This window comes from Nannobrachium achirus (assembly GCF_963921795.1).
Source record: "Nannobrachium achirus genome assembly, chromosome: 3".
NCBI lineage: Eukaryota > Metazoa > Chordata > Actinopteri > Myctophiformes > Myctophidae > Nannobrachium > Nannobrachium achirus.
Genome location: NC_137812.1, coordinates 10,766,999 through 10,794,236, shown reverse-complemented (window position 1 = coordinate 10,794,236; position 27,238 = coordinate 10,766,999). Strand labels below are relative to the sequence as shown.

Sequence of the window (27,238 nt, the reverse complement as noted above, 5' to 3'; positions counted from 1 at the left end):
CACGCACGCACGCACGCACGCACGCACGCACGCACGCACGCACGCACGCACACACACACACACACACACACACACACACACACACACACAAACACACACACATTCGGCATCCTCCCTATGTTTTCAACGTTCTATGTTCCCAAGCCACCCACCCTCCCCCCCCGCCAAAAAAGGTTCTATGTTCCTTGCTCAACCAAATAAAGGATCTACTGAATGTTCCCCACCCAGAAAAAGGTATATGTTCCCAACTCAAATGCAGGAAATGGTGGTACATCTGGGCATTAAGAACATGTTGGCAATCCTAATTTAGGTGCCCAGTTGTCCAAATGCCCACGTCCCTAGTGCCCAGATGTCCCTAGAGCCCCCCCTGTCCCACTAGTATTCGTAATTTCTCCCCATTGTGTTCCATTGTGTGTGTTTAAAGTTGTTATTAATAATTAGAAATTAATTAATAAAGAGGGGAACATAGAACCTTTGTTGCGGGGGTAAATGGGGAACATAGAACCTGTAGAACATAGGTACGGTCCCCTACACACTGAGTCAAAAAGAGGGAAGTGGCTATATCACCGCTCCAAAAACAAAGTTAAACAAAGTCTGCGATGATCGAGGCTGGCTGACAGCGACGTTGCGACGACTTACGTGATGAAGACGGAGGTGGCGACCAGGGAGGCGGTGTAGAAGCCGCGCTGGCAGTCGGCGTTCTTCCTCTGCCTCTGGTGCATCTCACCGCCGCAGTTGTCGCAGCAGCGACACAGACAGAAGCACGTGCCCACGATGGGCACCAGCAGCAGGAACAACACGCCCACCGACCCACACACGATGAAGCCCGCCTCGTAGTACACGGCCTGTCACGGGGGGGGATGCATGGATATTGTAAGTGTTTTTTGTTTTGTTTTTTAATATAGAGGGTATGCGGCATGCATTAAGTGAATGGAAAATCAAGTGGCAAATCAAGTGGCAAAGTGAGTGGCAAAGTGAGTTTAATGTTGTTTAACGTGGTTTAATGCAATCAGTTATGGACTTTTCTTTTTGGATGTTTGGGCTGTCAAGGCCACAAAGTAGTTTTTTGCAACTCAGTCAGAAGGTGCATAACTTCCGGGTATGATGATGATGTCGCGCGCATACCCTCTATTATTTTTATTCAAGGTTTTGAATTTTTTCATAACATACAACTACTCAGACAATACAAACAAAAACACAAGACAATCCATGAAGAAAGAAAGAAACACACTCTTAAAATAAAAAATAAATGCAAATAATTATGCATCGTTAAATTGTACACTTGTTCATTTTACATCACCATCGTAAGATACAGAGCTTAGGAAAGAAGAGGTACAATCAATATTGCATTCTAAGTGTTTTTCACAGTTTTGGAAAAGGTACTCACATATTTTACTCAAGTAAAAGTAACAATGCTGCAATATGTAAATACTCTGTTAGGGTGCCCTCACACCAAAGTACCTATGAGAGTGGAATCCGCGTTCTGCCAATGCATTTCAATGAGAGTGAAGCGGTTTCATGCCAGCAGAGGATTTCTGCAAAAAACGCTCCCTTCTCATTGAAATGCATTGGCGGAACGCGGATTCCACTCTCATAGGTATTTTGGTGTGTGGGCACCCTTACGAGTAAAAGTGCGGGATTTCAAAATGTACTTGAGTAAAAGTGTGCAAGTGCTGGCATCAAAATGTACTTAAATGCCAAAAGTAAAAGTACAAAATGTTTGAAAATAGCAGATCTAAAAGCTCACAACACGACGCGTTGTGAGCTTGTAGATCGGCTATTTGAACCCCTAATGTTACAGTTATATCTACCATGAAAGCTGTGAAGGTGTGTGGAGATGTTTACCTGCAGTAATAGGACCACGTTCTCTGGCTGGATGCACAGGCACACGCACACGCACACACACACGCGCACACACACACACACACACACACACACACACACACACACACACACACACACACACACACACACACACACACACACACACACACACACACACACACACACACACACACACACGCACACACACGCGCACACACACGCACACACGGCAGCGTGGAGAGACAGACAATTAAAACAAGGTCAGTGTCTCAGGAGATTAATAGCAAACATGAGGCTCTATAGCAGTGGTTCTCAAGTGGGCAGCTTATCTACATTGTTGTCTAGCTATTTTTTTTGTTGCACGGTTGTTTTGTCCAGTTGTGTCCACAATAGACCGTTTGTCAGCCTTCTGATTGGTCCCTGAGACTCCCTGACTGGCCAACCAGAAAAAATCATTCACTTTTTGCTATCGGGGGTGGAGTTGTGCAGTGGGAGAATGTTGCTTTAGTCTTTCAGCACGGTGCGCACTGCGGAACACGGCGAGCGTGCAGTACGGCCCCGCGCGAGCATAGCGATTTCGATCATTATAATGAATAAGCTTCAACAGACTAGTTCACATGAACAATATCAATGTAACTAAGAGTTTCGATTGGGTACATATATTTTAAATGGGCAGAATTACGACAGCCAACCTATTTTGCAGTGGATTTATAGGCTGGCTGACAGAATTCCTACCCAAGATGCACTGCGCTTTCTCTCTTTGTAACTCTCCTCCGATTTTTTCAGAGGATTAAACTAATTAAAACATGTATTTTTGGGGGCAAATCCTTGTTTTGCAATGTAACTACTGTACTTTGGTCTTCCCTTTTTATTAATATCAAGTAGATGTTTCTCTTTTGGTACTTTAAATAGCAATAATGAGGCTCTGAAAAATCTTTTTCCCCCATCCACTTCCACTATAAAAGAATTTGCCATGGTGATTCTGTCCCACTGGGATTAAACAAATTAAAACATATATTTTCGGGGGAAACCCCCTGTTTTGCAATGTAACTACTGTACCTTTGTCTTCCCTTTTTATTAATATCACCTAGATGTTTTTCCTTTGCTACTTTAAATAGCAATAATGAGGCTATGAAAAATCTTTTTCCCCCATCCACTTCCACTATAAAAGAATCTGCCCTGGTAAATTTGTTCTACCTAGTAACAAGAGCAAAATGGGGTGGGATTTGACATACGGTCTATTGAAACAAGCCTCTGGCCTGTTGTGTCATCCATTTGGGGTGTTTTTTACTCTTTCCATACTGCCTGAACCTTAAAAGAAATCACACCTAGTGTGAAGTGAGTGGGGCTATTTATGAGTTAATTTCATTAAAGGGGCCACACCATGCTTTTAAAAATATATGTTTTATATAAATATTGGTCCATAATAAGCTTTTATACAGGTTTTAGCCTAAACAACCACTCAGATATTGAAATTTCATGTTCTGTCTGTCTCTAGTTCCTCTAGTTCTAGTTTCAGATGCAATACCGAAATGCCCTTTGTTGGCAACGGGGCGCTGTCTTTGGGCTACAATTGGAACGATACAGAGAAGATAAGCATGGCACCATGCTAATCTTCTCTGTATCGTTCCAATTTTAGCACCTCTTTACCCAACCCACCTCATAATCTCAATAGAATATAGAATATATTATAAGATGCATACACTATGCATGAGCGTATCACATGCAAAAAAGAAGTCCATCTGTAACCAGGTGTGGTTATTTCAATAAAACCATTGTTGGAAAATGTAAATCATTTCTTTATTCGGTGTAGCCTACTGTGCAATGTGCATGCATGGATATGCTATTCATTATCTGGGTTAGGCAGGCAGTGGACCTATTGTTTTTACTAAATATCGTGAGTAATATCGATATCGAGGTATTCAGCAACGTTATGGAATATCGAAGGTTTTCCTAATATCGCCCAGCCTTACTTGACTATACTGACTATAAATAATAAGTAGATTGGATCCCCTGGAACACAGGTTTCCACAGAGACGATATGTAATCATGGTTAAAGCAGTGGTTCTCAACCTCTAACGAGTTTAGTCAAGAAATAATGTTTAGTGTTTAAGACAGGAGTTCCTTGAGGGTGTTTCTAAATGGACCCTTACAGGCAGGGACGTGAAGAGAATCTTAGAGAGGCAGGGGCTAACATTTCTAAAAGGGCCTTTTGGTGAAAACATCGAAAATAGCAGACCTCCAAGCTTGAGCTTGGAGGTCGGCTATTTTCGATGCTTGATTTCTACACATTTCTTGATTTCAACATAAGATGCTGCATTCAAGTTCAGGAGAGTTTGGACAAGGCAATTCTCTTGAATGCTGCCTTCAGGTATGGCATGGAAAGAGGGCATTTGCATTTCTTTCACCATAGTGAAAACTACATTCATGGTCTGGAGAGGACACTTTTTTACAGACGGATAAAAGGGCAGGGGCTCAAGCCCCCTTTGATGTCTATGAGTTATGATGGTCATTGAAATTAGAAGGTTTGAGAACAACTGGTTTAAACTCCCTCAAAGACCCCTGGTTCGGTTCACACTGCTTCATCGTTCAAGCAGTGTGCATATGACCAGTATTCAATCAATCAATCAATTAATCAATCAATAAATCAATCAATCGTTGAGATGACACCTACCTTCCTCCATTCCTCTACTTTGATTCCCCCCATGTTCTGTTGGACCACTTTGACTATCAGATCTGCAAGGGGAAAAAGAGTGGGAGAGGAGAAATAAGGAAAATCCATTTATTTCCAGAAATGATTGTAATAAGGACATCATTTTAAGACAACTGTGCAGCTGATATAGGAAAGTTCCACATTGTTCATATCTAGTTAAATGGTATATTTATGTTATTATTCTGTTATAACGCAACATAATTAAAGACGTTCTAGTAAAGATAGATAGATAGATAGATAGATAGATAGATAGATAGATAGATAGATAGATAGATAGATAGATAGATAGATAGATAGATAGATAGATAGATAGAAAGACAGACAGACAGACAGACAGACAGACAGACAGACAGACAGACAGACAGACAGACAGACAGACAGACAGACAGACAGACAGACAGACAGACAGTCTTCAGTTAAAGTCAAGCTGCAGCCTTCATTTGGAAGATTCCTGCAGCAGTAAAACAGAGGCTGTGGTTGTGTCTCAGGCAATCACGGCAAGATATGACTTCTGGTTGGTTTTAGCTGAAGTGGCGGAAGTGCTGCGTTTAACGGAAGTTATTTCATGTGGTGCGGGTCTGTTTACATTCCCCAACGAAACAAACACAAAGATTGTAGCTCTTAACTCGCTCGTCATATGTGTAACATTGTCCAAATCAATGTTTTTGTTTGTATATTGTTTATTGCGAGCGCAACCGAAGCAGTGGGAGAAGTAGAACATATTTTTTTCAGCGGGTAATATGTTTGCAGGGACACCGCACTGTGAAAAAAAGACAACTTCCGGGAAAATTCAGCCCCACCTCCTCGAACTCTCTCTGCTTCATATTGTCACCAGGCTTTTCTCTTCGCAGATGAGTAAGCCTGGCTACACGAGGCTAGGCAATCACAGTCTCAGCCGACCTTCCTGTCCTCTCGGACTATGGGATACAGTATAGCTTCTGCTGTCGGCACAGACCGCAAGGCAGAAAGAGGCTGTGTTTGTTTGTCATTGCAATTCTCAACTCAACTTTCAGATACATATTTTAGAGCAATGTTTGAATGTAAAACCAGAGCATTTGTACTGTAGTGTACCGTCCACAGATGTCATTGGATTCAGAACAGAGCAGCAGCCCAGCAGTGTCTCCATAAAGGGAATCAGCCGCATGTGGGTGAACATTGAGCTATGGGATTCACACAGGTGAACAGAATGATTCACAATAAGGGCTTGCTGATGCAATCTAATGACAAGTTACAATTTCGTTTGACAAAAGGTTATTGAGATTTTGACAAAAATTCAGACAATGAAATGTTATTTTGTACTGTCTTTTGGCCTCTATTGTTAATAACGGCTATGTTCTACGGCTATGTGTGGCAAACATATGTTTTCATTTTAGCTGGTCTTTAAGGTCCATATGGGTCAGACAAGCTTAACTCTACCTGTAGTCTGACTCACCAGTTACTGTACTCACATCACGTGAACACTGATCACACACGCAGGCAGGCACACACACACACACACACACACACACACACACACACACACACGAACAGCATGTTTTTAATAAAATTATCAAAAAACATATTAAGCTTTAGGATATAATGTTCACACTAAATGCTATAGACAAAAATGAGCCACTGACATTTGGCTCAAAACAAAACTTAGAATCAATAACCAGATCAAAGTCCAGGACCCTATCACGTCACATATTTTCAGCCTCTCAAACCGGGACGTGAACCATTGTTGCCTAAAACCGGAACCCTCACAGCAATGTGCACGTTACCCCGCACGCACGTGCCCATAGTTACTCTAACGTCCGTGCACTTTCACATACAGGGTTGCATACAGGCAGTGAGTGATTGACAAACAGCCTCAGCATTGAATTCAGACACGCAATGTATTTGTTCATGTTTTCTGATTGGTTAGGTGAGCATGCTGTGACTGTCATGAAAAGATCAGGATAAACGTCTCTGCAACCACTGAAAACAGCTACTTTTATTTGCCAAAAACCGGGACAATTTTGTAGTGAAAGTTGAAAACCGGGACATATCAGTGTTTTAGAGATATTTGTCGGGACACCGGGACACGCAGTTTGAAAACAGGACAGTCCCGGCCAAACCGGGACGTCTGGTCACCTTACATATATAGCTAGCCTAAAAGACAAGGTTCTGTTACTGTAAATAAACAATTTGGGACAATAATATTTAATGATCTTAAGGTCTACTTTGAAGGTACAAAGGTTCTCAGCTAAATGCACAACTTTTTGGTTTAAATCCTGAAAGTAAAAATCACTGTATTTAACCCTTTCCATTAAGGAAAAGGGCGGTTGGGGATTTGGCTAAGGTTAATCTGGTGACAATCTTTTTCTTTCATAGAAAATGGATAAGTCACTTTAAGGCCTACACACAACACACATGCACGCACGCACGCACGCACGCACGCACGCACACACGCACACACGCACACACACACACACACACACACATCTCAAGTGTCCTAAAGAATTCGAAAGCAAATGAAGAGACAGAAAACATACAAAATAAACACATGTTCATATTCGAGTCATGTCTTTGCCACCTGTTGTTTGCTCAGCTACTTAGCATTAGCCACCCTGAGTAAAACTAAGCTAATACAGCTTAGCTCACTGACCCAGTATAAGAGCTAGCGAGCTAGCACAAGGGAAATGAACATATTGTAGGGGGTAAACAAAGCTGAACAAAGGGTGACCCCACAACCACTAGCGGGCATGATGTATACTTGGATGTGAGCCAGCACCAAAAATAGCACATGTACAAGCTCACAACATGTCACAAAAAATGTTGGTGCATTTTTACCATCTCACGTCTTTTTCTTTTTAATACATTTTCGTCCCACGATTTTATAACCCATTTTTCACCAATTGCCTAAGCTGTAATCCTGGGTTCTGCTCTCCCTCTGCCAGCCTGGGGAGAGCCCCGAACTGCAGCTCATGCTTCCTTCAGTGCATGAGGAGTGAGCAGGCAGCGTCTTTTCACCTGACAGGGGGAGCTTCCCCGGTTGTACATAGCGCGTGGAAGGAACATGTTATTCCAACCAGTTCCTTTCCCCTCCATCAGGCGCCCCGGCTGGCCAGGGGGAGGCATTAGACAGTATTACTGCATGTTATTGTGAGGGTATCTACCCTAGGAGACACGGGGAGAACATGCAAACTCCACACAGAAAGGCCCTTTGGCCACTACTGGGGGTCTCCAAATCTTTGTGTTATTGGACTTTTTTTTTTTTTTTTTTTCATTAACACTCAAATCTTAGATTCTCTATTCTGAGGGGAACATTTGCAGAAAATAGACGATCTACAAGCACAGAACGCCTCATGCAGCGAGGCGTTGTGTGTTTGTAGATTGGCTATTTTTGGGTTTTGGTGAAGAGAGAAAAAAGAACAGACCAAGTACAGAACCAAACATCAAGTTTACTAAGTAAGGTTTAAGTGGTTAAATATCTGAAAATACACAAATATTAATGGAAAGTCAACAATCCAAAAAGCATGAATTTGCACAACACTGATGATAGTGCTGACAAACAAGTCTATGAAGCTATCTATGAAATGTCCAAACCTGCCTACCAACCATGTCACTGGTAGATGGGTTTCTGAACTGTCCACAGACCGCCTCTGAGACACAGACAGATTAGATTTTTTTTGGAGCTGTGTGAAGCACAGGCTCCCTATACGTGGCCGTGTGGGTCTGTCTGTCTGTGTGTCTGTCTGTCTGTGTGTGTGTCTGTATGTAGCCTGAACTTCCTAAACTTCGGCACGCTACTAGTCCCACAGTTTTGCCACCACACACTCGCGCCATATGTCAAATCGACCGGCTTACTCGGGAATCGTGGGCTAGTAACTTGCTAAGAGAAAGGTTCAATAGTTTAATTGATATTAATTTATTAGTGAATTAATTTTCCCCATTGACTTATAATGGGAATCGCAAAAACTCACATTCAATTATTTGTCTCTCGCAAACCATAGGGGCTACAATTTCAAGACTTGGAGAGGAGGTTCATAATGATTTCAAGGATTAAATAAAAAATAATTGTGTCATTTGGCCGCATGGTGGCGCCATAACACCCCACTTTACGTTTTGGCCTGTAACTCTTGAACCGTAGGTCGGAAAATTAAAAATATTTTTTCCCTGGATTCCTTGGGTCATGACGCATCTCCCCATATAGGCCACGCCCATTTGCGCCATGATAGATTTTCCGCCATCTTGAATTTTCTCCAAAACACACTTTTTGCTCCTTTTCCTACATATTTTCTTCAAATGTCACAAAAATCGGTACACATGATCCACACACACACACAAACACACACAAACACACACACACACACACACACACACACACACACACACACACACACACACACACAGCTCCACTTCACACGGGTGTGATTTTTAAACATATTATAGGCTAATGAGAATTAGTGAGGTCCAACTAAAATTATATTGAAACTAGTCCTTACCCGTTCAAAGATATGAGCTCCGAAATGATGTGCAGTGTGTGGGTTATGGGGTGTGCACTGTGCACACAGTATATGAGGGATGGAAAGTAACTTTAACTGGTGCTTGCATGATAATATGTAGGAGCATCAATGTAAGAAATACCTGTTTCGTTTAATGGCTACAGAGATACTGTGTACCGATCTGCATGATTTTTGGACAACATCTGTAACAGGGCCAGACAACACCCCCCCCCCCCCCACCCCCCGCCTACACACACACACACACACACACACACACACACACACACACACACACACACACACACACACACACACACACACACACACACACACACACACACACAGAGCTTGCATGATGTAGGAGCATCAATGTAAGAAACCCGTTTCGTTTAATGGCTACAGAGATACTGTTCCCACACACACACACACACACACACACACACACACACACAAACACACAGAGAGAGACAAGCTGTGACATTTCTCATGGTAAACTGCGACCTTAACTAAATTGTTGCAATAGGCTTTGTTATTTAAACACACTGATACAGCAGAGAAAGAAGCATAAGGCACATACTGTATCATGACAGACAGTATAATAAGGACCCACACAGGGCTATGAACTAGGGCATTCACGAATAGTAATTTTTATTATTCGAATTATTCGACCTCAAAGTATTCGAATAGTCGAATATTCGACAGGACTGGCCAAACTGTTAAATATTAAAGAGGTGAACATTGTGAAAATAGCCGATCTACATGCTCACAATGCCTCGCAATGCGAGGCGTTGTGAGCATGTAGATCTGCTATTTTCACAATATTTATCTGCGGAACCGAGTCACATTAAATGTAACCTACAATTCCAAGTGCTTGTCAGGGTGGGGGTCCCCAGTTCAAATATGCTTATTTTGGGGGTCACGGCCTAAAAAGGTTTGAGAACCCCTGGTATATAGAGCATTAAAAAATTCATTCACCAGGGGCATTGACAACTCATGACTTCCTATCTAGCCAAGCTTTATAAACTATATATTCTTTAAAGAGAAAATAAAAATTAAAAAAAATATTCGACTTTGGTGAACAACGTCGAATAGGGACTTTGATATTCGAATATTTGGTGAATGCCCTACTATGAACAGTTTGTGGGGTAGCTGCTAGCTAGCTACCTGTAGGTGCAGTGATATCAGAGCAACCCTCTTAATGGGGGTAAATATAGGCTATCCCAAATCCTCTACCCTGACCTGCTGCTAGGGATTATACTGCAAGGCGTGGCCCGGGCCTTATGCAACCTGACATGACTCTCACTGCCTTATTATTACACACCACCACACAGAGGAGTACAATAACTCTTGTCACTCTTTTGTGTCTTAGGGCCACTGGAGGATACTTCCATTCAGTGACTCTATACACAGAGAACAACACAATGGAAACAGGAGAACGACACTGTGACAAGATGAACTGTCATGGACCATGTTGGCATTTAGCCATGTAGGTTATTAACACATTTAGAACGGGTACATATCATTGTGTATTATTATTTTATGCTTTAACTATTGAAAAATAGCAGATATACAAGCGTGTTGTACATCTGCTATTTATTTTTTTTAATCGTGAAAATACCCGATTCTATAAGTGTCTTTTGAATCCTTCTAAGATCTTTTGAAAAACCCTATGTTTCAGCAATCTGGCCAGCCATGGTCAAAGAAACGGTCCTTTTCACTTAACTGGCGCTCAGTTAGTCTGTTCTTGAGAGACTACTATGTCAGTGGTTCTCAAACCTTTTCATGTGAAGGACCCCCAAAATGACATGTATTTGGCCACGGACCCGCATCTCAAAACATTTAGTTCCAGGGACCACCCAGAAGCAAAATTTGAGTTACAAACGTTCGCTTTGAAAATACATATGTTCAAAGATTTGCACGCATTTTCGCGACTTTTTCAAAAATAGCAGATCTACAAGCTCGCAGCGCGGCACTCGGTGCCGCGCTGTGAGCTTGTATATCTGCTATTTTTCCACTGGTTAAAGCGTTCAATAATTCTAGGCCCTAAATGGGTTAAGCATTTTATCAGGTTCTTCTTACAGTATATGTGTGCCATAATTAGACAACAATGGCCTATGAGACGTCACAAAATGCCAAAGCTGACATCCATCCAGTCGGGTTGTATTCACGGATGACAGACGTCTCTTGTAAAGCGTTTATTTTATTAGAGCGCGAGAGAGGTACATTATTTGGTGTATTCTAGAGATATTTTAAAAAGTGCCTAAATATCTACCGGTATGTACTGGGTTATGTGAAGTTATCAATATCATGCCTGTAAACATGCCTAATTATGTACACAGTATGGGTGTACAGTAGGGCATTCACGAATAGTGATTTTTAGTATTCGAATTATTCGACCTCAAAGTATTCGAATAGTCGAATATTCGACAGGACTGGCCAAACTGTCAAATATTAAGTAAGCAAGAGGCGAACATAGTGAAAATAGCCGATCTACATGCTCACAATGTGAGCATGTAGATCTGCTATTTTCACAATATTTATCTGCGGAACCGAGTCACATTAAATGTAATACCTACAATTCCAAGTGCTTGTCAGGGTGGAGGTCCCCAGTTCAAATATGTTTATTTTGGGGGTCGCTGCCTAAAAAGGGTTAGGGTTAGCGTTAGGTACAAATTCATCCACCAGTGGCATTGACAACCATTTCTTATGACTTCCTATCTAGCCAAGTTTTATAAACTATATATTTTTAAAGAGAAAACAATAAAGAAAATAAGCGAATATTCGTCTTTGATATTCGAATATTCGAATATTTGGTGAATGCCCTAGTGTACAGTCAGGCTGGGCAATATATCGAAAATGTATCGATAGCGAGGTATCAACATGCAAGGTATACATATCGACGAAGACGGCTTGAAATGAGGTATTGGTGTATGTGTCAAATTAATTAACAGACACACTATGCACGCACGTAGCACCTGCAAAAAAGCAGTCCATCTGTAACCAGGTGTGGTTATTTCAATAAAACCTAACCTACCTAACCCTTCTTTGTGTAATGTGCAGTGTGCTTGCATGGATATGCTATTCATTATCTGGGTTATAGGCAGGCAGTGGACCTAAAGCAGAAAAACACATTAAAAACCATATAATGCAATAGTTTTTACTAATATCGTGAGTAATATTGATATCGAGGTATTCAACAACATTATCGAATATCGAAGGTTTTCCTAATATCGGCCAGCCTTAGTGTACAGCAGTGGTATTCAACTAGTTTAGGCAGCGGGCCACAATTGTAAAATCAAATGAAGTCCGGGGCCACAAGACAACAGAAATGAACAAAAAAATGTCATGGTTAATCGTTTGACCGTTTGTTGTGTGCTGTATGTCCGATAAGACACAATGGACATACGTATGTCCAATAGGCAATAGTAACTTACTTCATACTGCATTCATGCATTGTGATGTGTTCTGTGCCAGTCCTTTATAGAGCACAGGCTTAGAAGAAAAGAGGAAGTAGATACAGTATTTCAGTATGTTTGCAAGGGTCATTGGCATGGAAGCGTCTTTGCGGAAGAGTATTTTTTATCCCACGGTTTTGCAACCCATTTTCTCACCCATTGCCAACTACCTAACCTGTAGTCCTGGTTTCCGCTCTCCCCCTGCCGCGCCAGGGGAATTGGGGAGCACCTGGCTGGCTAGGGGGAGGTAAGGACTACTGCATGTTTTTGTGAGGGCATCTACCCTAGGAGACACGAGGAGAACATGCAAACTCCACACAGTGCGGAAGAGTATTTGAGACAGGCTGGCAAGGTGGCGTGTTTACACAAATGAAAGTATTTTTTTTGAGCACCCGATTGTTAAGAGCACTATGTGTTTGAAGTGGATGATGATGGAGGAGATGGAAGAAGGACACAATCCAGGTGAATCAATTCTTTGGAGCAAATGGATGGATGAACTGCACTCAGAACTCATCTGTTGAGCTCTTATGTTGCCGAGCTACCTAGCTCCAGGGTGAAAAAAGAAATGAAATTTAAACGTATTTATACATTGGAATATGGAATGTTCTCCAGGGGCCACAAGAATGCTCCGCTGGGGCGGAATTTGGCCCGCAGGCCGCCAGTTGAATATCACTACTGGTGTACAGTATATTTTGCACAACAGAGTAAATCCTATTTTCTTGTGTACAGACAGAGATAATTATGTATAATCTCTGTTAAGTCCTGTTTACTACTGTGGAGCTAAGAATACTGTATTTTATTTTCAACCATGAGCTAAACACCCCAGGTGCAGTTACAGTGCAAGAGCTTTTAGCAGTGGTGGTGTTACCAACGTTTCGGGGCAACAAGCTAAGAATCCCACTTATGGGGAAACCCATAGTGTCGAGCTCAACGTTAGGCATTTTGGCTTATACATGGAGATCTTGAGAACCCTATACTGTATATGGAGATAATCCCTCGTGTCACAGGGACTCGTCATAGACGGCATGACACACGAAACTAGCGTCATAGACAGCATGCGTTGCTGGGCCGACGCCATAACCTGTACAATGGCGATGACCGTATAAGGAGATGTTGCTAGGAGAATGTGTCGAAAACTCACTATATAACTCGAGTGTCTCGGTAGAGCAGGACCAGAATCCGATCCACGAAATGACTGGACCAGGCTAGGCATCAATACCTCCCTGCTTGCCATTCAGCATCAAGGGTTGGATTGGATGCAAGTCCCTGTGATATACTAGTGTCATGTCCTGGGTTTTATTAGGGATGTATTTTACATCAAGGTGCCTCATGCAACAGAAACAGGAGATACAGGGTGCGTTCGGAAATACGCACCGGCTGTGTACTCAGTGTATGTAGTGAGTGCAGTGGGCGGTAACGTTGTACGGTGCACTCAGTGTGGCTTATTTACAAATGACCAGTTGAAACCCTAAAACCTTGGCTAGCTTAGCTTTCTCTTACAACAGTTCTATTGACAGTAAATGCTTGTTAAAGGGATATAACACTTTCAAAAAAACTTTTGGTAATTTTATCATCTAATCAGGCTTTTATGAATACCCTGAATAGCTTTTAATTAGCTTGATTCAATATTTAGATATTTGATGTAAATGTTACCAGGCCCTCCAGGCCCAGGGCCTCTCCCCACACACACCCATTGTAACTTCAAACTTCATTTTAACCATGATAGATCAATTAAAAACACCCATTATTTTTTCTGGTGACTCATAATACCATCCTAATACGTGAGCAGACCGTGTTTTTTCCATAACTTTTTTCATTTATTTTTAATAATTTATTTTTTGAATTTCATTTTTTCCATTTTACCAAATAACTATTAAAAATAAATGAAAAAAAGTTATCGAAAAAACACAGCCTGCTCATGTATTAGGAGGGTAGTATGAGTAACCAGAAAAAATAATGTGTGTTTTTAATGAATCTATCATGGTTAAAATGAAGTTTGAAGTTACAATGGGTGTGTATGTGGAGAGAGGCCCTACCACTGCTCCCTGTTGAAAGTGGAATATCCCTTTAAGTAACGTTGCTATGAAATATAATTTCATTCATAACATTTTCCCATCTTCTTTTGGTTTACACATTGATGCATGTGAAACTATCAAGCCCAAACGACCAATTAAGCCGCAAATGCTGCATTTTGCTATCATTTCTACCAATGTTCAACTCTGAGAAGCGCTGGAGACCACGGCCAAGTCGGCCATGAAAACCAACCAATCAAAACACTGCACCGACACACCACACCGGTAAACCCCATCTTCACACACGGTGCGCGGCGCACTGGATTTCCGAACGACAATGCACCAAGTGCACCGAATAAACGAACAACAACATGGCACACCAGTGCGTTGAGTGCGTATTTCCGGCCATTCCTGCCTGCATGGTGAAGATAATTATGAGAGCCAAGGCCACCCGAATGCTCCAGAGCAGAGGTTCTGCAACTGTTTTGGCTTAGGGCACCCCTGTAAACAACCTTTCCTTCCACGGCACAGCACCTCACATTTATGTCAAATTATGGTACGTAAATATCATATCACGAGGAAAACTTGAGATATCCATTTCCATTCAGGACAGATTGAAAATAACATAATACTTGACCACTTGAAGCTGGGGGGGAACATTCACCAAAAATAGCAGATCTACAAGCTCACAACGCGCCACGTCATCGTGATGCGGTGGGGGCTTGTAGATCTGCTATTTTTGCAGTATAGGCTGAAAAGGATCGCACCAAGTACAGTGCAACTCAGGTCTGTTTTACTAAGTATAAGTGGTGAAACTGAAGTGATGTTGATAAATTCCAAATGTTGGACGGCCACGGCACCCACTTTGCAGGGGTCTTCAATGTTTTCAGGCCAAGGACCCCTTAGTTGAGAGAGAGATGAAGCAGGGACCCCCACAACCTGTTCATAGACAGCACAATCATCCGTGTATTTTGGATTCATGTCAATGTGTGTTTTCAGATATGTAACCACTTGAGCCGTCAATACTTAATAAACTTGACCTTTCACTCTGTACTTAATCTGCTCTTTTCCCACTCTACACCAAACCTCTTAGCTGAAAATAGCCGATCTACAAGCTTGTAGATTGGCTATTTTTGGATAAAGTTCTCAGATATGGACACTAGGGTTCAGGTGGTTAATATTTATAAAAAAGGAGAAAAAAAGTTTCTAAACAGTTCAAAAGGTGAAGACTCCAGTCCAGATGGTTAAGAGGTAATCTGAGTTCCCAGTAGTTCTCGCCAGCTCTCGCATACAAGCGGTGGTAGTTAAGAGGTGCTCACAAAGTTAAGACAAACTCATAGATAAATATGACCATGTGCAGTGGGGCTCAGCAGCCAGCACATGTTCAGCCGCCTGATGGTCTGGCTGTGGAAATTGTCCCTTAAAGCAAACAAGATGTCATAATAACCACTCCGTCCATTCATTATGTAGAATGGTTCCCTGGGGTTCGGCGCCAAATGATTTTGGGGGTCCCCAGATGAATTATAATGTGCAACAAATATAGTTTTCTCACGCAACAGTAAACAAACCAACATACAGTATGTTGTAAGTGTATACGGTAAGTGTATACAAGGTATCTGCACATTTCTACACTGACAATTTAAGGACTTTTAATACATTTTAATACCTATAAAAATAATAATACCATCACGTCAAAAGTAACCGACAAACTATACTATAACAATTTAAAGAAATGTGGGCCAAATTGTCAAATATTACCTAAGAAAGAGGCAAAAAAACAAACATCAAACCTTATCTTATAAATGCCTTATCACTGTTGATACCAGGGCAGGAATTTTAGGGAGGCCATGAAGTCCATGGCCGTTGTTGCCCCTCAGTTTAGCCTTGTGCCCCTCAAAAAATGGCATGACCTGAGGCCACAGTGGCCTTAATGCCCCTAGCAGTTGACAGTACTTTCTCCTCTGTCTCTGTCTTGTCAATATGTCTCTTTCGACACCAGTGTCTTTTGTTGAGTCCTCATTTTTAAACCAATCCAGTATCTTTGATTTGTAAATACCAATGTGTTTATTTCACATCAGATAGTCGACATATTACATTTAACCCTTGAATTTAATTAATTATTTCAATGGACTAAAAATCTTGTTTTATTTGATGACCTTCCTGCCCTGGCCTTTGTGCCTTCAAAAAATGGCCAAGTGGCCTTTAGTTTAGTTTAGTTTAGTTTAGTTTTAGTTTAGTGTATTTGATCAACTCATACATTTATACAAGTCGTACATCCACATACCGGTAATCATCTTTACAGGTGATCAAAAGGAATAGGCTGAAGCTGAAAGATTGTGAATTCCTATCCTACAAAAAAAGAAAATCCCCTAAAATGACGAAATTCCAGGCCTGGTTGATACAATAAGATACCATCATAGACATAGGGTATTAAGACAGCTTATAGAAACTCACAAAGTATTGTGTTATATAATATGTTATAAAAGTATCTATATTGCCTTATGGGCTTCACAGAAGGTGTTATCAAAATACTTGTATATATAATTGTTTGCTGTCCAGGGAAAGGGTTACACAATCTTACAGGAGGATATTGTCAAAAATGGTCTCATAATCTTACACAGTCTCACCTAACATCTATTGTGAATCTGATCTTCCCTCGAGGCAGACACGTCACACTTTCTTCCTGAAGAACAGCCAGCGCAGTACATTTAACAGTAATTAAACACATAATAGCCTACTTGGGAGTACAGTATGACCCATTTTCAGTGGTTTCCTGTTTTGAGAATGCCCTATGTCCACTATGGGTGCTAATAGCAACTTTATGGAGTGATAAAGTGTTTCAATAGAGAAAAGCTTTACAGATACATCTGGCTTACACAATAATGTCTGAGTCTGAAGGAAAGAGGGAATATTGAGAAGGAAGTGGGAGATGATGAGACATAATGAACAGATATGCTTTCCTTGCTTCCTTGACACTTGAGTATTAAACAGAATCTATTGAAATTAATAAATGGAAGAAAAATAGGAAGGTTGCACTTGGCGTTGTTTTGAGGCACTTAACAAAAAAGTCGACAAGTCGACTCAGTCGACTTCATTGCACAAGTCGACTCCCACCAGACAAAGTCGAAAGTCGAAGTTAAAAAAAGATCCTTTGTATTGTATTTTTTTTCTATCATTATTTTTGCTCCATGTGTGCGTCTGCGCAGCATTCAAACAGTAGGATTGTTTTTTGTCAGGGACAGAGTGATCCAATATTACAGTGGTTCTCAACCTTTTCAGGCCGCGACCCCCAGAATAATTATATTTTAACTGGGGACCCCCCCACCCTGACGAGCACTAAGAGTTGAGGCGTTACATTTGGTATAACACGGTGCAATTGTGAAAATAGCAGACCTACGTGCTCACAACGCCTCGCAACGCAAGGCGTGCAGATCGTCTATTTTCACAATTCTGCCTCTAATATTTGACAATTTGGACAATTTGGACAATGTTTAATTTGTCATTTTAGAGATACTAAAAAGTACTTAAATTGTTTAGAATTGTGCAGATACCCTCTATATACTTAAGCGTTATGTTGGTTTGTTTACAGTTGAGTGAGAAAACAATGTTGCACATTAAGTTAATCATCTGGGGACCCCCCAACATAATTGGGAGTCGTGTATGATGTGATGGTGTCATCAAACGATAAAGTCGACTTCAACTCAACTTTTTATTGAGTCGAGTCGACTTACAAAAATCACAAGTCGTTAATGCCCTAATATGCATCCCATAATAATAATCAGTAATATCAGTAGCCCTGATCATTTAATGAGGAGTTGTCTTGACAAGCAAATAGTTCTGCCTTCAAGAGTTTCAGATGATGATTCAGAACGTTTTTTGTTAGACAGATTACAAATAGGAGGGGAGGAAGGGTGACATAACTTATACATCAGACAGTCATGTTTATGATTATCCATTTCAGAGATTATATAATTTAAAGCTTTTTGCACACCTGGGGGGTTTCCACACCGGAGCAGTTGTGTAAAAGAAGATGGGTTGACACAAAGAAACAAAGAATTCATCTTCACTTACATAACCACCAACAGCCAAGGGCCAAGCTGCCTAGAACAGGGTTTCTATGGATGTATCTTGTACAGTATGTGCATGTGTATCAGTACATACAGTACACATACTGTACTCTAGACTAGACCAATCACAGCTCACACCACTGCGTGCGTGATGACTCGGAGCAGAAATGAAGACTGGGACTTGGTTTGGTGTGGTAAAGGTCTGGGGAGTCTCGCAGTAAGTAGCCTGACTATATAGCTACAAGGGTGTCACACCAAATTTTGGGCCCTGGGTTCAAGGATTCACCCCCGCACAATTATTTTGTGCTTTAACTATTGAAAAATAACAGATATAAAAGCTCACAGCGTGGCACCGAGTGCCGCGCTGCAAGCTTGTATATCTGCTATTTTTTTTTTTAAACCTATGTTTCTATGTCAGTGGTGCTCAAACTCTTTCATGTGAAGGACCCCCAAAATGTATATGTTTTTGGCCACAGACCCCCATCTCAAAATATTTAGTTCCAGGGACCCCCCAGAAGCAACATTTTAGTTTTAATGTTTGCTTAAAAAATACATTATAGACCTATTTAATATTTAATCGATTTTCACGACTTTTCAAAAAATAGCAGATCTACAAGCTCACAGCGCGGCACCTGTATATCTGCTATTTTTCAATAGCTAAAGTATAAAATAGTTAAGGCCCCTCCACCTTGGGCCCTAGTAACTCAGTCCCACTTTTCTCCCCCATGTGACGCCCCTGGATAGCTATCTAACATCTGCCTCAAAACTATTGAAAAGTGGTTGAGGAGGACCAATCAAAGTCTTCTGTTTATACAGCCCAGACATTCAGAGGCTTACCTAAGATTTTCTCCGGTAAAACCCAGGCATTGTGACTCATTGTGGTTCAGAGCCTCTGTCACTGTAATTGATTACGCTAGGTGTGCGACCGCGTCAGACTACGTTTAGTGTGAGCTTGTGGGGTGGCCGTTCACCATGCCTTAATAGCCGCTTGCAGACATGAAAGGTTAAAGGCTACACAGGCTCTCCCTGGCACAGAAAGTATAACCAGTGAATCTCAAAAGCTGAAAGTTGTAACTCATAACTCATGTCCGTCTGTCCGTCACGTCACATCACGTCACGTCACGTCACGTCACGTCACACTTTTGCCCCTACTCTTATCTCTGCCACCGTTGGCCCTATCGATGCCAAACTTTGCACGCACACTCCTTGGATGGCAAATCACAACCCCCTGATTTCTCCCATGGCCCTCTTCTAGCGCCACCATCAGGTCGATTTTTGCAAAACACATTTTTGGACACTGCTCCTACAGATTTTTGCCCTAAAATCACACAAAGCACTACTCAGTATCTCTAAAGTCAAGTCATCAACATGGATCTGCCCCATTTCCCATATTCCCTCCTGATTGGCCTTCTAAAGTTTGTGTATGCGACGTGACGGTCGCTTATCTCCCGATTAGGGAGTCTTACTGGTGTACCTAATATCCCGAGTGAAAGGTTGTAACATTATCATTCAAGAATGATAACGCAGGCAGCCTATATTCACATTGTCCACTTCTGTGTCAACTGGAATGACATCACTGACACTAGGCTGTCACGTGAGGCCTTTTCTTGTTTGTTATACCATCATATCCCTTGGGGGAACTTCACTTTTCAGATTCACCCATCTGAGCGCTGCCCACAAAGGAGCGCAGAGGAGGGAGAAGTTAGGGGCCAAGTGTCTTGCTCAGGGACACTCTGACACATTACTGAGGGCTGGAATCGTACCTGGGACCTCTGGGACCTCATATAGGCGGGCTCACTAACCACTCAGCTATCACAGCCGCTAGTTTAGCAACGTTCATTTAACAGTTCAAAGTATACGTTGATATTTTAGCTATTTTAAAGGAGCACTTGCTTAATGCTTAATAATGCATAATTTCAGTTTACTCACTCTCCATATCATTGGTGAGCTGCGTACGGTTCGGAAACCTGCCTAGCAATGAAATCATCGATGGCATTCCAAGCTATAGAAACTACAACCATTCTCTTCCTAGAAAGTTCAACATGCTGAAATATAAGCATTGTTCTTGCATTAATAAAAAAAGATATATGAGAACAGGAACGCTCGTTTTTGGGCACAAGGTGCCTCCTTCAGGGAACTAGGAATAATTTGACTGAGGTTAGGGTTAGGTTTAAGCATAGTTTTACTGAGGTTAGGGTTAGGATTAGGGTTAGGTTTAGGCATAGTTTTACTGAGGTTAGGGTTAGGGTTAGGCATAGTAGCATTCACCAGGTTAGCATTCACCAGCGTGGGACTAATCCATGGGCTTCTTCCACATCCAGGTGAACTAAAACAAGCGCTCCTTTCCCAATCTAACTGGTTTGGTTTGGTTTCTCAAACTAACTGTAACATATATATCTGAAAACTTTTTTGAAAGGACCAAACCTGCCTACTGATGATGTGGGCAGGTTTCTGAACTGTCTACAGCCCTCCTCTGACTGTGACACAGAGTGGGTAGACAGAAATGGTTCGATGTTACAATGAGCATTAGAACAAGAGCAGGAATGCCATGAAGGACAGCTTGGCCTTCTGCCCGCCAAAACATGATATGCCCTGAGGCCACAGTGGTCTTGATGGTAAATGGACAGCATTTATAGAGTGCTTTTCTCCAAAGGGCTTTACAATGTATTTCACACTCACCCATTCACCCATTCACACACACACACACACACACACACACACACACACACACACACACACACACACACACACACACACACACACACACACACACACACACACACACACACACACACACACACACACACACACACACCAATGGCGGAGGTAACCATGCAAGCCACCAACCTGCTCATCGGGAACAGTTAGGGGTCCAGAGCAGGCACGTGCACACATAGACATCAAAGGGGTTTTGAGCCCCTGCCCTTTTACCCATCTGTAAAAAGTGCCCTCTCCAGACCATGAATGCAGTTTTTACTATAGTGAAATAAATGCAAATGCCCTCTTTCCATGCCATATCTGAAGGCAGCATTGCCTGAACTTGAATGCAGCTTATGTTGAAAGAATTGCCCTCTCTGTGTAGTAATCCATGCCATTACGCCACATCTCCAGTATTGACTTGATTATGCTTAGTTCAGTGTGGTATCAAGCACCGAAAATAAATGCTATTTTCGATATTTTCACCATGTGTGTGGTGTTTGAGTGGTGGTGGTGATGGGTGTTACGTCCATGCGTTATGCGTGCATGTAGAGTGTGTGCGTGCGCATATGCGTAGGCTATAATATGCATTATGTGTGTGACACTTGTATGGTGCATGTGATGAATGCAGCGTATGACTACGAGGCAATGCAATGGAAAGGAGTGGCACCCAGTTGGCAGCCATAGCAGCATATGGTTGGCTTGGATTATGGTATTATGTAGTGATGCAGGTGACTGAGAAAGCCCTCGTCTAATCGCTGATCTGCTAATTGATTACCCAGCCCAGCCTGCTGCCCTAACCTTGCACATGCACCAAAATGGCAGCGTCTTAAAACCCCCACAATCCTATTGGGCTGCCACGCTGATCGTCTCCACCAGGGACGTGCAGAGAATGTTAGAGAGGCAGGGGCTGACATTTCGAAAAGGGGCCTTTTGGTGAAACTATAGAAATTAGCAGACCTCACAACGTGTCACGCTGCGACGTGTTGTGAGCTTGGAGGTCGGCTATTTCCGGTGCTTGATACCACACAGAATCAAGCATAATCAAGTGAATACTGGAGATGTGGCGTAACGGCATGGATGCTGCATTCAAGTTCAGGAGAGTTTGGACAAGGCAATTCTCTTGAATGCTGCCTTCAGGTATGGCATGGAAAGAGGGGCATTTGCATTTCTTTAACTATAGTAAAAACTGCATTCGTGGTCTGGAGAGGGCATTTTTTACTGATGAGTAAAAGGGCAGGGGCTCAAGCCCCCTTTGATGTCTATGTGTGCACATGCCTGGTCTCTCACCCAACGTGACCACTCCTCCATATGCACATAACAACAGACATGTTTCCATCAATAAAGCACTAGGTCACACACACGCACACGCACTCACGCACACACACACACACACACACACACACACACACACACACACACACACACACACACACACACACACACACACACACAGGACGGTTTGACAGGACTTGTTGTCATCAACAACTCTTCAACAGGTGAAGAGTTGTTGATTTCAACAGCAACTGAAAACCTGTGTACAAATGTAGCTATTCTTGTTTTCACTCCAACAAACACTCACCACCTGTTGATTCACTAATCAGGTCTCCCTGTGGCCTAATTAAGCCCGAGTTACTAAACTTGGCAGTGCATTTGCGCCAGAATGAGCAGATCTAAAAGATCACAAAGCACTGCAGCGCTATATGCATCGTGAGCTTGTAGATCTGCTGTTTTCACTGTACGACACTGGCTCACAGCTGAACATAAATCAGGTTCAGTCAAATGAGCTGGAGGGGTGTTTGGCTAGAATTAAACGCTGTAGCCTTCTACTGTATCTCTGTGGGTTGTAGCAGGGATGTTGTTAGGGTCTTGACCAGGGACATGCTGGGCCCCTGATTCAGCCTGGGAAAAAGAGTTGTAGAGGCCCTCATTGCGCGCTATAGAGAGAGATCTCTCTATAGCGCTGCTGCTACTCAAAGATTTGCCATTTCAGATCATGACAAGTGACAAGCCAGTCAGTGGTAGGGTGACCATATTCTGAAAATCCAAAAAGAGGACACTCTACCCGGCGCATATATATATATATATATATCTTTTTTTTTTTTCAAAATAATTTATTTACAGCTCAATTATGTTATTAGTTATGTATTCATTTTTGAGGGGGCTCCAATTGGACCGTTTACAAATCTATTAATAGGCTAGAGAGATCCACTGATAAAAGTATGCCTTTTGACTCCTGTATGAACGTTCAGCTTTGTAACTAAATAAAAGAGAGGTAGCCCATTATTCAAACCGCCGTTCTGCTTTACAAGGTTGTACAAAAGATTCTGTCAATTTAGTTAGCAGAAGAGCTCTCACCTCACACAGACTGTCGTGTAGGCTACCTTGCAGTGTTGATATGGGCTTGAAGCAGAAGAACTTTTATTTGTAAATGCCTAAATAGACACAGAAGAGTACCAGCTTTGCTGACAGAACGCTCTGCTTCTCATTGTTGGTCACTGGCACTTTTTGTGCATTTCATCAGTGAAACAGCATTAATTGCGTTTGCAGTTCGTTCGTTTGGCTTGAGCAGCGGAGCTGCTGCAGAGCTCGCGCTGCTCTGCCTCTGATCTGAAAGCGAGACAGGCTGAGGGAGGGAGGGATCGCAGCGCAGGCAGAGAGTAGTATGAATAATACACGTTCCGGGGTTAGGGGTGGAAACCCGCCTCTCACAGTGTGTTTCCAAACAAACCATTGAACGTGCATTGTAAATGCCTGTGCTTTAACTGTGATATGCGCGAAACCCCGGACATTTGAAGGAATTTATAAAACCCCCCCGGACAGGCCGGACAGCCCCCTAAAAGAGGACATGTCCGGGCAAAAGAGGACGTATGGTCACCCTAGTCAGTGGGCCAATTACATGAGTTATATTTCGTCATTGTCGGGTGGAAACCTTGAATGTCCAAAACCGTTTGTTTTGTATTTATCATTTTAAAAATGATTTAAACTAGTGAAAACAGCCGATCTACAAGCACACAACGCCTCGCACAACGCCTCGCGGTGCGAGGCGTTGTGCTTGTAGATCTGCTGTTTTCACTACTTTTGTGCGGCGGCCTGTATGATGAAGCAGGGCTTCACTTTGCGAAAGAATATACAAATTTGAAACTTGGAGATACGAGGTTTCTGCCCGACAGTGACGATTTACTTTGTTGGCCACCCAGCCCCCAAAATGGAACGAAGGCCGACATTTTATTTTATCTGGACTGGCCGGGAATGAACCGGCCATTCGGGAGTTGTCCCGCTTTTCCCAATGGCCAGCACGTCCCTGGTCTTGACATTGGGGGCTATATAAGGGCCCAGCCCAGATAGATTTTCACCCGTAGTTATTTCAAAATAAATGTATGCACATGGGTTAGAAAAAAATATCTATAATGGAAAAAATTAGTTAATTCATAATCAAAAACTATTTATTGCAATACCTTGTGAGCTCGTAAATCTGCTATTTTCACAAAATAATTGCATGACACCATTATGCGGCAAAGTTGATAAATAAACCATTTTAATAAGGCTCTTCTCGATTGTTGGATTAGTTGAGAAAGCAATCGATAGGCTATAATAACCTCTAATAAAATAATCCATAGTTGCAGCCTTATGATAGGGACGATGACCTTACCACCACCCTGGCATCTCCTCAAAGCACATGGTGAGGAGCAGATCAATGAGTTAGTGAGTTATGAGCTATGGATCCAGGGGGGCTTATCACTTTAATCTGATCATAACACTGCTTTAAGGGTCACTCACTGCCCGGGGGAGGGTGGGTCCTCTCACCCACCCACATTCAGTTTGTGATGGACACTTGGACAAGCCTACAGTAATGGCATTACAAGTGAGTCATGCGGCCGCTTAGAGAGTCCTGTTAGGATTTGTCACGGCATGGCCCTGTCCTGCACTAGACCTGGTGACTGTGACTGAGGACTGAGGAGAGAGAGACATAGACAGATACAGAGAGAGAGAGAGAGAGAGAGAGAGACAGACAGACAGACAGACAGACAGACAGACAGACAGACAGACAGACAGACAGACAGAGAGAGAGAGAGAGAGAGACACAGACAGACAGACAGACAGACAGACAGACAGACAGACAGACAGACAGAGAGAGAGACAGACAGACAGACAGACAGACAGAGAGAGAGAGACAGACAGACAGACAGACAGACAGAGAGAGAGAGAGAGAGAGAGAGAGAGAGAGACAGACAGACAGACAGACAGACAGACAGAGGGGGGGGGGGGCAACGACAACATTTGTTTTCTACAGATTAAAGGTCAGTTTGGGCCAGAGGTTTCTGATGGACTTTGTTGTTTAACTTAACCGGGCTACTGACATGCATGCATGCACGCGCGCACGCACGCGCGATAGAGTACGTGCGCGCGCGCACACACACACACACACACACACACACACACACACACACACACACACACACACACAGAGAGAGAGAGAGAGAGAGAGAGAGAGAGAGAGAGCGAGAGAGAGAGAGAGAGAGAGAGAGAGAGAGAGAAAGACACAGAAAGACAGGGATTTATTCGGACACCTGTCATAACAACCTTACCTTTTGGGAAGGGGTTCGGCTGCACGGCGTAGAGAAACGCGTGCACCATGTGGAATAGAATCCCTATGGGGCCGGGCTCGTAGTACGCGTGCGTGGCGTACACTCCGGCCGGGACGAACCCGAAGTCCAGGGGCTCCACGGGCGGCGGGGAGCGCGACCTCTGCCCCCCACCGCTACGAGAGGAAGAGTCCTTCTGGAGGTCCCCAGCAGAGTCCCCCGTGAGGTGGTCCCCATCACGGCTGGCTGCGTGCACCGCGCACCGGCACAGGAACAACAGCAGCCACGATCTCCACCACATGAGTTCCATTAAATAACACTAAACAAAGTAATACAAAAAATATAAGGTCTGTTTTAAATAGTTGCCTCTGGTCCTTTAAGCCTGATGGAGAGGAGGAGAGTTGGTGACACCTGTAGCTGTAATCCGCTCGAACAAAGAAAACTACAAAATACTAGTAATCATTCCAAAGTGTTCCAATCCCAGATGTCCAGTCAGGTCGTGTCTATGGTCCGGTCAGTAGGGTCTATGGTCCGGTCAGGGGTCGCTCAGTGCTGTCCCGGTAGGGACACGTCAAAAACATCTTCCCGGGGATCCTTATTCCTGGACGACAGCGACAGACGGGCCGAGAGATAAGCGCTCCTCATCTCAGCCTGTCCTCCTCGGCACCACACAGCCACCACAGCGAGCCCGCGCGCCGCGCGTACACGCCAAGCCGAGCGCGCCCACCATGCACGGATGCGCGTTTTTGCGGGCGCATCTTTGGAGCGCGACCCCGCGGGCTTATCCCTCCCTTCCTCCTCTAGTAGCAGCTTGCAGGTGTTCAACTCACTCTCTCTCTCTCTCTCTGTCTCTCTCTCTCTCTCTCTTTCTCTCTCTCTCAAATCTGCATGTCTGTCCTGTAAAACTTTTTCATAATTCTATTGTTTCAAGGGGATTACAAGTTATTTCTAAAGTGAAATAATACATAAATTCAGTGATATTGATCATTGATAGTCACAGTAGCCTAATTTGAAGTGAATTGAATTATAGTGAAACTACACTAACTGACTCAAGGACCCCCCAGTCCTCACTTTGATATATTTGGCAGTTGTTTTTTAACCTTTTATATAGGCTACTTCTACCCATTTTTCTTAGGTCTATCTTTGTCTGTGTGTGTGTGTGTGTGTGTGTGTGTGTGTGTGTGTGTGTGTGTGTGTGTGTGTGTGTGCGCGCGCACACTACTCAAATGCTTTACCTTTTGTAAAAGTATCAATACTGCAATGTAGAAATATCTGTCACAAGTGAAAGTCCAGATTTCAAAATATACTTGAGTAAAAGTACTTAAAGTACCCATTATCCCCATTTCAAGTTACGTAAAAGCGAAATTATAGCCTATACATCATGTCAATGGTAGATTTTAGGAACAGAGCAACAGACA

The 27,238-nt window shown here is 42.8% G+C and overlaps 1 protein-coding gene across 2 annotated transcripts in view; it reads right to left on the bottom strand.

Moving 5' to 3' along the window:
* The window catches only part of LOC308281958 (prominin-1-A-like), a 71,118-nt gene extending 44,640 nt beyond the window's left edge, over nucleotides 1-26,478 (bottom strand). For both annotated transcript variants that reach the window (XM_080722303.1, XM_080722304.1), the window contains exons 1-4: nucleotides 25,824-26,478; nucleotides 4,499-4,560; nucleotides 1,846-1,872; nucleotides 640-845 (exon numbers count right to left, since the gene is read on the bottom strand). In XM_080722303.1, the coding sequence (XP_080578429.1) occupies nucleotides 640-845; nucleotides 1,846-1,872; nucleotides 4,499-4,560; nucleotides 25,824-26,130 (602 nt within the window). In that variant the 5' untranslated portion in view covers nucleotides 26,131-26,478. The remainder of the gene's footprint in view (nucleotides 1-639; nucleotides 846-1,845; nucleotides 1,873-4,498; nucleotides 4,561-25,823) is intronic.
* Between the last annotated feature and the right edge of the window lie 760 nt (nucleotides 26,479-27,238).